The sequence below is a fragment of the Phascolarctos cinereus genome, unplaced genomic scaffold, assembly GCF_003287225.1.
Source record: "Phascolarctos cinereus isolate Bilbo 61053 unplaced genomic scaffold, phaCin_HiC Scaffold_726;HRSCAF=1367, whole genome shotgun sequence".
Lineage (NCBI taxonomy): Eukaryota > Metazoa > Chordata > Mammalia > Diprotodontia > Phascolarctidae > Phascolarctos > Phascolarctos cinereus.
Window position 1 is genome coordinate 414413452 of NW_027556098.1, and position 9916 is coordinate 414423367.

Here is a 9916-nt window from a genome sequence, read left to right on the forward strand (position 1 = left end):
TCTCCAGCCTTTGTGGTCCATGGCTACTCCTTTCTTTCTGCCTGGGTCTTTCACTTCTCCCTCTCCCTGTCTCTAGGCATGGACAACTTGGGACTTTTCTCCCTCCTATGCTTTTCAACCCTTTCCATACATACAGAACAACAGCTTGATCAGACTCTCCCTTGACCTTATATTGGGTAGTGTAAACTCTGCCTGGCTCAGTTGAGGGATTCAGACTCTTGGGAGATCTGGGGCACAGGTGGCATGGGGATACATACTAGAAGGCTTTAAATGTTCCTGTTAAGTGTTCCACGCCCAAAACTCATTTTTTTCCCACCATTCTCCAGAGCTATGAGGAAGTCTGCACTTCCTCCTCCTAGCTTCCCCTTTGCTCTTAATCTTGGTGTTGATTGGCCAAGGGGGATCTGGGGAATGATGCAGGGTTCAGCATTTCTAGCCAGAGCGTATCTGTCTACTGGATCAGAGATGTTGCTGCTGCTGTTCTTGACATTCCAGATCTTGGGGGGTGAGTAGGGTAAGGGCTGGTGTTGGGATGGTCAAGGTAGCCCTCTAAAAGTCTGGGGGGGGGTGTGGGACAGTGGAGAGACCAAAAGCTTTGGAGCCAGGAGGCTTTACCTGTACTCCTGTCTCTGCCTCTGGTTGTGAGCCCTTTGGCCAAGTCAGCAAACTCTCTTTGGGTCTCAGTTTACTCATCAGTACTTAAAGGAATTGAAGTAGATGATCTTTAAAATCCTTTCCTGCTTTGAAGGTTGATATTTTGCATTCTCTTCCCTTTTGAGTAATCTCTGTTCTGTGGTTGCTTCTGACTCTCACATGCTTCTTTCCATGTTCTGTGCTCTGATATCCTTGGTTCTGAGATCTCTTCCTGTTGTAAGAACAGTGGCTTTATTATTTGAAGTTTCATGATTAATGTTGCCTGAGTATCTTTCTGCCCACAGGGTCCCAGTCCCAGCTCCCAGGATATAAGCTAGAAGTCGCAGCATCAGTGACAGTACAAGAGGGACTGTGCATCCAGGTTCCCTGTGCTTTCTCCTTCCCTTCATATCAAGTGACCCGTGACTTCCAGGCTTTTGGGTCCTGGTTCAAGGAAGGAGCCAACACTAAAAAAGACAAACCAGTGGCGACAAATGACCCAAACCTGGATGTGCAGAAGGAGGCCAGGGGGCGATTCCACCTTGTTGGGGACCCTAAGAAGGACAACTGCTCCCTGAGCATTGTGAATGTCCAGAAGAGGGACAGTGGGGAGTACTTCTTCCGGATAGTCAGAGGACAGGCTTTGAAATTCAATTACCTAAGATATATGGTTAATGTGAGTGTGAAAGGTAAGGACCTTAGTGACAGGGAATTGAGCTAGGCCATGGGATAGAGGGAGCTTCCAAAGAATCACTGGGAAGTGGGGTCTCTTATGCTCCATGTCTCAAGGGGAGTGTAGGTCACAGGAACAAGTATTACTCCAGTCAGTGCCAGTGGCCAGGGGAGAGTGTAGAGGGCATGAGACCTAGGAGTGGGACTCACTGGGGACTCCTCCCTTTGGAGAAACAGGACATGAGTCAAAGCTAAGCGAGTCAGGAATTGGCAATGACCTTGGCTATCCTGTGAGTCAGAGATAGAGCCAGAGATATTGGAAGAGGGATGGATATCTAGGTTATAGAGGACAGCTTGAAACCCATCATGGTAGTGACCATATTGTGGGCTCCTATTTGCTGAAACAGCAGCCCCTAGGCATCAGTGAGTAGCTCAGGCCCTGGGGCGTTGTAGGAAGGACAGAGCTGCGATCTTAGAAGGGATGTCCCATTGTCAGGGGAACCTGGAGATATATAAGGGATGGTGTTGAGATTACTGGTTAAGGTTGGAGGTCCCTTATCTGAGGTCTGCTTCACTTTCTTTCCCCCAGCTCTGACACAGAAGCCAGAAATCTACATTCCCAGGACCTTGGAGCCTGGACACCTGGTGAAAGTGATTTGTGTTGTTCCCTCTGACTTTGTGTGTGGGACGCCTCCTATTTTCTCTTGGACAGGGGCTATGCTCTCTTCCCAGGAAGTCAGCAGAGAAACAACCTATTTCTCTGAGCTGACCCTTACCCCAAGTCTCCAGGACCATGGTTCTAATCTTACCTGTCAAGTGACCCTCCCTGGGGCCCAAGTAAGCACAGAAAGAACTGTTCATCTCAGTGTTACCTGTGAGTACTGGGGGCCAGGAAACTTGGATCTGAAAACATGGGTACTTTGTGGATGGAAGAGGAGAAATCTCAGACTGGCAAATAGAACACCAGACACCCCTGGAAAACTTAGCTCCTTAACAGGGCAAAGCAGCACCTGGCATTTTACAGAGGGCAAAGCTATGCCAAGAGTGTCCAAGACTGGATTTGAACTATGGTCTTCCTGTCTCCAGAGCTGGCACTCTATCTACTGTGCCACCCAGCTGCCCAAATCACATGTTTCTTGGAGAGCCTTACATATCTAATCCTTTTTTTTTTTAACAGATAGAAATGGTCTCCTCACATTCTCTAAAGGGATCTTTCTGGGAGCTGGAATCATGGCCCTTTTTGCCCTATGTCTCATTCTGGCACTGTGAGTGAAGTGGCTGGCATTGAAGCTGGGATTGGAAGTGGGAGGAAAGGACTACCTCAGTGGTGGGATTAGGGGTCAGGTCACGATGTTGGGCTCATTTTTTTCAGTGTGAAGTTCCTGAGGAAGAGGAAGGTAGAGAATTCAGACCTCCAGGACAGCAAGGAAGTGGATAATATCCATCAGGTGTATGAAGGTGTCCCTTTGGTGAGTGACTTGACCGTGGTCTTGAAACACCATTCTCACCTTCCAAAATTAGAGGCGTTAGAGAAGATTAAAAAATGGTTTCTACCACTGATAAGCCTTGAGGAGGGGCTGGTCTTTGCCCTTGTCAGGCCACATTTGGAGTATGATGTTCAGTGGATCTCAGACATGGTCTTTCCCCTTTCATCCTCAGTTTCCTAAGTTTTGAAATGAAGGCGTTGGGCCATCTTCAACTCAAGTACAATTTTTAAAAAAATCTTTTACGTGCAAGGTCTGAGGAAGCATGGTGTACTGTAGAAACCTGGTGAGGGGATCAAAGACACTGGGTTTGAAGTATTGCTTGTGACAGGCTGTGTGGCCTGTGTGTTCTGTTGTTATTGTTCAGTCGTTTCAGATCTGTCCAACTCTTCTTGACCCCATTTGGGGTTTTCTCGGCAAAGAAACTAGGAGTGGTCCACAATTTCCTTCTCCAGCTCATCTTACTGATGAGGAAATTGAGGCAAATAGGGTTAAGTGACTTGCCGAGGGTCGCACAGCTATTCAGTGTCTGAGGGCAGATTTGAACTCAGACTCATCTTGATTCCCAGCCCTGCGCTCTATCCACTGTGTCACCCAACTGCCCATAAAATAAACTAGAGAATTCCAAAAGGCAGAGGTGAGGAACCAGAGTGAATACATTTCAGGCATGTGCAAAGCTATAGAGGTTGCCCATGAAATGTTGTGAATGGAGAATAAGATGTAGGTCCTTTTGCTTAGAACCGCAAGTGCCTGAGGGAGGAACATTTTAATTAGCCTTCAAATAAAGTTTGTAGCAAGATTGTGAAGGGCTTTTAATTGAGAAATACAGGAATTTGCACCAACATCTGAGACATTGTCAGCCAGTCAATCAATCACAGTCAATAAACACTTATTAAATACTTCCTATGTGCCAAGCACTGTGTTAAACTCAGGATACAAAGTAAGGCAAAAGACGATCCTTGCCCTTGAGAGCTTACATTCAATGTGGGAGACAATGTATAAAAAGAAACTGAGACATGGTGGAGGGAGATGCCCAATGTGGGGCATGAAGAACTCCTGCAGCCAGGTGGGCAACAGCTCTTCCCCCTTAAGTGGGGGATCTTGTAGGAGTTCTCCAATGTCCACCCTCCACTCTCCCATCAGAGGAAGAGCTGGGCCCAAGGGACTTATTGAGGATGTAAGAGTTCTAGAATTGATGTAATCTTGCAGGACAATGAGTTTCTGGACACCATGAGGAAGTCCAGGAGAGCATTCAGGTGGGAAATGATGAGATGGCTGTCCTGGGTGCCTTGCTTAAGCAGGGGATCTGTGAGGGGTTCTCCAAGTCACCCTCCATCTTATCCAGTTGTAGGGAGAAGGGGGCTGTAGAGTCAGGAGGTTTGAGGAGGTCAGTGAATTCGTTAAGCCCTTATGATGTTTCAGTCATTATATTAAACAATGGGGACAGAAAGACAAAAACAAAAGAGCTCTGTCCTCTGCCCTCAAAGAATTTACATTCTGCAAGGAGATAAAATGCATGCGTATAAGTATTTATTGAAAACATACATAATGAGGTTATTGGAGGGTGGGCACTGGTGGTTGAGGCACCAGGAAAGGTTTTATGGAGAAGAGGGCACTTGATTTGGGTTTTGAAGAAACTAGAGATTCCAAGAGGGTGATGGTGCCTGTGGCAGTGATGGGGAAGGTTGAGGGAGAGAGGGTTGGGGGTCTGGTAGAAAATGAGTTTTGTTTTGGATAAGCAGAGTTTGCGATGGATACAGGACATCCAGTTGGAAATGTCTAATAGCAAATTGGTGATGTAGGACTAGCTTAGCAGAGCATTTTGGGCTGAATATACAAGATGTCTCAGGATACTTAGTGCAGTTTAAAGGTATATTAAAAAAAAAATTTCAAACTGCACTGAAACTTTTGGGACACCCTGTGTAGCTCTGGGAGTCATCTGACTAGAGATGGTAATCCAATCTATGGGACCTGCTGAAATCATGAAATGAGAGACTGTAGAGAAAAAAGAGAAGGACTAGGACAGAATCTTGGGGGACACCCACAGTTAGGAGGTATGACATGGATAACAAATCAGCCAAAGAGATGGAGGAGGCATAATCAGACAGGCTGTTGAACCCAGAGGGGGCAGTGACAAAAAACCCAGAGAGGAGAGAATATCTAGAAGAGGGTGGTTAGCAGCAACAAAAGCTACAGAGATGTCAAGGAAGATGAGGATAGAGAAGAAGCTATTCTATTGTGTAATAAGTTGGTGACTTTGGAGAGAGAAATTTCAATTGAATAATAAGGTCAGAAGGCAGACTGATGAGAGGCTACAAGAGGAGGGAGATGAGGAAGGATGCCAGTTCCTTTTCCTTTCTTAGTTTCAATTTTCTCAGTGGTGCCATGGGGAGCTGGGAGTTGCTGATCTCTCATGTTCCTGAGAGTCTTTGCTCCTTGGCCCTGGTCAAACCCCTCCAGCCATAATTCTCTCCACTGGCAAGGCTCTGAATCAAGATGCTTCTCATCTGGTGCCCTCTTGCCTTCAGGTAATTTGTTTATATAAACAGGATTCATAACATCAGAGCTTTAAGGGTAGAAGGAACCCCAGAAATAAATTCACCCAAGCCTTAGTTTTACAGATAATGAAACTAAGTTCTGGAAAGAGGGAGTATTTTGATGAGGTCACTTCACAAACAAGGCAATGTAATTCAGTTACATGTCCTTTGATTCCACATCTAGTATTCTTTCCAAGGCATCACTGTGCCTCCCAATCATGGAAGAAAAGGGCCTAAGACACCACCATGACTGATCCAATTCAATTTTATAGAGTGAAACTGAGGCCCAGAGAAGGAGGGAAAGTGACTCCCCCAAGTTCCCTCACTTTTCATAGACTTTAAAGTTGGAAGGAATCTTAGAGAACTCATTGTACAGAGGGAAAACTGAGGCTCAGAGTGGGAAAGGGACTCTCCCAAGGTCACATAGCAAGTCATTGGCAAAGCCTTAGAGCTGATCTAATATAACCCCACTCATTTTATATAGGTGAAAACTGAGCCCCAGCAGAAAGAAGGAACTTACCCAAGGAGCTTAGAGTTTTCCCAGAAAGAAGAGAGTTACCTAAGGTCACACAGTAACATCAGACATACTATGACTTGGCAGAGTAGATTGGTTGTGGAGTCATGAAGAGGGTTCAGAGCCAAATTCTGATGCTTACTGGGATTTACCCTGGGCAAATCACTTCATGTCTCTTAGCCTTATTGTCCCTATATTTAAAATGGGATAATAATGTCCCTAACACCTGCTTCACAAGGTTATTTTGGGAGTCCAATGAAACAAATCACTTGGTGGAATTTAAAGGACTATGTACACCAGCTATTACATCAGGAGGGGGAAAGTGAAGCCCCAGTGGGGGTCTCCTCAAAGTTCACCCATGGAGTAGTAGGCAAAGGTTAGATTCAAAACTGTATTTTCTGACTACCAGATTATGGCTTCCCCCTCCTTGTATCTCATTCTGTGCCCCACCCCCACCTTGAAAAGATCACAATTTGGCTGGTAGGTCATATGCATTAGCAAATGGCACTAACCATTCCTAAGAGAAAGGCTCCTGACCAAAAGGCAAGACAGCCTCCTTCTCAAACCATGATTGGTTCCCCAGAGTCAGGCCAAGATCCTCAGTATCCTGGGCTCATGCCAGATTCTTTTCCTTTCACTCCTTATAGGATCAACACAGGGGTCCTAGCTTGCCCCTGACTAGCCTAGCCTCCCAGGCACCATCAGAGGAGATTCACTATGCATCCCTTAACTTCAAAAGAATCAATCCTTGAAACAACCAGGAGAGCCAGAGCCCAGGAAACCAAGATACCCAAGACCAGTGCTCAGAGACTGTTTCAATGAGGTGGCATGGGGGTCATGGGATAGGAAGTCAAATGAAGAAGATACAATCTAATTCTATTCCTGGATGGAGCTCACTCTGTCTGGAGACCCACTACTCAGGTCCTTCTCTGATCTGCCTTATGACATTGAGATAACCTGACAACAAAGTCTCCTTTCCTTTTGGATAGCCTAGCCCCAGGAGGCAAAGGTGTAGGCTGCAGAGAAGGCATTTTCCAAGAAGTCACATCCTGTTCTCACTATGGCACTTGTCCAGAGGACAAAACCCTTATTATCTGTCAGAAAGTCATAGAGCATAGAATCTCAGCATTGGGGGAAGGGGTACCATCCCAATTCCCACTTGCACTGAGTTGGGGCCCCAGAGCCTGGCTACTCTATTCCCTCATATCCCTGATGGATTGGAGTTGTTCTCTTTTCCTTCTTTTCCTCTTTCTTTCTTTCTTTCTTTCTTCCTTTCCCACTTCTTTCCTTCTTTTCTTTTTTTATCTCTCTTTTTTCTTCTTCTTTTCTTTCTTCTTCCTTTCTCTTTTTTGTTCTTTCCCTCTTCCTTCCTTTCTCTTTCTTTCTTCCTTTCTTTCCTTCTTTCTTTCCCCATTTCTTTCTTCTTTTCTCTCTCTTCTTCCTTCTGTATTTACTCAAAACATAGAGACTTTTTATTATTTTTTCAGTCCACATTGTCTCCCTCTAATCCAATAAACATTTATTAAGTGCTTACTATGTGCTAGGAACTGTCCTAAGTGCTGGGGATATGATCAACAAAAAGAAAGACAGTCTTCTATACTCAAGGATCTTAGAAACTGAAAGGGGAGATAATGCCCAAAAGGAGGCAGGAAAGAGGGCGGAGGGAAGATGGGGATGGGAAACTAAGGAGTTTCTTGTTCTGTGGAGTTGAAACCATGTAGGGCAGCAGATGCAAAGTGGAGTGAGTTGAGTCCAATTTCTGCCCTCTACAAAGGAAGGCATTTGGGGGAGTTTGGTATTCTGCCTTCTAGCCCTCCAATCAGAGCAGAGAAGAGGCTAAGGGAGGCGGTGTCAATCAAAGCTTGAGTCAACAGCATGGTAGTGAGTTTAGAAGTAATGAGCTTATCCTGGGAAGGGCATCTTGTTCTGTGGAGTTGAAACCAAGACAGGGCAACAGTTGTAAAGTGGACTACCTCACCCACCCAATAAGAAGGTAAGAAAAATAAAATCTATTACAAATAAGCATAGTCATGCAAAACAAATGTCCTCATCAGCCATGGTCCATGAAAAGCAAGAAAAAGGAAAAAAAAAACCTTTAGTCTGCACTGAGTCCATTAGCTCTTTCTGGAGGTGGGTAGCATATTTCATCATGAGTCCTTTGGGTCATTGTGTTGATCAGAGTTACTAAGTCTTTTACAGTTGATCGTCATTACGATATTGCTGATACTGTGTAGATAGTTCTGGTTCTGCTCACTCAACTTTGCAACAATTCATATAAGTCTTTCCCAGACTTCTCTAAAACCATCCTCTTCGTTAGTTTTTGAAGTAACTGTATTCCATCACATTCACATACCATAGCTTGTTCAATCATTCCCCAATTGATGGGTATCCCCTCAGTTCCCAATTCTTCACCCCCGTAAAAAGAGCTTTCATAAATATTTTTCCACATATGAGTCTTTTCCTTCTTTCTTTGAGTTCCTTGGGGGTATAGCCCTAGGGAGTTGTTTTGTACTGTTATAGATCATAACTCCCCATAAGAATGCTTTCTGCCATAATCATATGTTGTTACCAATTAGTCAGTAAGACTTAATAAACTTAATTAGAAAAGGGCGTTTACTAAAGTGGTAGAGTTAAAACATTTTGTACTCAACATTCTTCTCAAAATGTCTATTACACACTCCCAGAGGTACGTACAATGTACATGAGAGAAGAGACTCAAGCTTAGGGGTCAAAGAGGTAACTTACAGCTGCTAGAAATGGTTTTTCTGGAATCCTTAAGATGGGCCCCTTAATTATGGTGTATTTCTCCTGCAGGGATCCTTATAGAACTTTGAATCTTCATCCACTTTCTCTTAGCTTCCAAGGTACACACTGAACCCCCCGTTCTTTGGATGCTGTTGAGATGGCAATAGGAAGAGAGGAAGTCCAAAATCCTCTAGACCTGTTGAAGCTCATGAGGTCTTCCTCCAGGCAAGGAAGGGCAGGGCTGAAGGAGCAAAGTTGCTTTCCTCTCCAAGCAATTCCTTCTAAAAGGCTTAGCTGAAACACTTTCCTGTCTGACATCAGGCTTTTAAATCTCTCAGGTTCTGAACTAGTTTGCTGTTTTTAACACAAGACTCAGAGGCCATACCAAGTCTCTTATGCTAATCGGAAAAGGCTTCCTGTCACTCTTAGTTGAAATGTCTTTGAATGGTTCAAAGAAATGTCCTATCTTTGGTCACACCTAATTCTGGCTGATTCAGTCAAGAGGAATTATTTCCTGACAACGTCATTACTTTTTAGTGGATCTCCATCTTTACATTTAGAACACAGAGCCTGAAAGATGGGAGGAAACTTAGGTTATAGAATTGACAACTGGGAGGCCCCTGAGAATCCAAAATGTTAGAGTGAGGAGGAAACTTGGGACATAGAATATGAAAATTGGGACACCTTTTAGAATAGAGTTATGTCAGATTTGGGAGGTTCCTTCTAATATACAATTGGAGAGCTGGGAGGGCCCTTAGAGACCACTTAGTACATCCCATCAGTTTCGCAAAATTACACATAAGTTGGGAGGGACTTCAGAGACCATCCCATCCAAACCGCTTAACTGAATAGGAATCCCTTCCAAAATATTCCCCTGAAATATTAATGCAGATTTTGGCTGAACACATCCACTGAGACTGGAAACAACTCCTTTCCAAGGTGGCAAATTCCACTTTTAGATGACTGTTTGTTTTTCCTAACATTAATCAGTCAGCCAGTTAACAAGCAACAAGCATTTGTTTATTAAGCACATATTGCATCATAAGAAATGTGATTGGTGCGAGGGATACCAAGACAGACATGAAACAGTCTTTTCTCTCAAGGACCTTCCCTTAAATCAAATGTGATAACACACACACACGCAAGTGTAACATCACCCTCTGGGTTCACTCCTCAAATCCACAGTAACACTAATCAACTTGGATACCCAGGATGGGCAGCTGCTATTACTTTCGGTGGTCTAGGAGGAACCCTGTGACTGGCCATCCACTTGACACCATAGCTCAGAAACCCCCACGGGTGTGCTCTTTACAATCAGTCTGTAGACTCAG

At 44.5% G+C, this 9916-nt stretch overlaps 1 protein-coding gene across 1 annotated transcript; it reads left to right on the forward strand.

Moving 5' to 3' along the window:
* Positions 1 to 395: 395 nt before the first annotated feature.
* On the forward strand, positions 396 to 8461 carry LOC110220248 (myeloid cell surface antigen CD33-like). The gene is made up of 6 exons (XM_021004218.2): positions 396 to 505; positions 939 to 1322; positions 1895 to 2179; positions 2483 to 2570; positions 2678 to 2774; positions 6488 to 8461. The coding sequence occupies exons 1-6, from the start codon at positions 412 to 414 to the stop codon at positions 6590 to 6592; spliced, it is 1053 nt and encodes a 350-aa protein (XP_020859877.1). The 5' UTR covers positions 396 to 411; the 3' UTR covers positions 6593 to 8461.
* The last annotated feature ends 1455 nt before the right edge of the window (positions 8462 to 9916 follow it).

Excerpts from the sequence above, each read along its gene's own strand:
- LOC110220248 (XM_021004218.2), top strand. The coding sequence starts at position 412 with ATGATGCAGGGTTCAGCATTTCTAGCCAGAGCGTATCTGTCTACTGGA. Across the intron at positions 1,323-1,894 it reads GGTTAATGTGAGTGTGAAAG|CTCTGACACAGAAGCCAGAA; the intron begins GTAAGGACCTTA and ends TCTTTCCCCCAG. Across the intron at positions 2,180-2,482 it reads TGTTCATCTCAGTGTTACCT|ATAGAAATGGTCTCCTCACA; the intron begins GTGAGTACTGGG and ends TTTTTTTAACAG.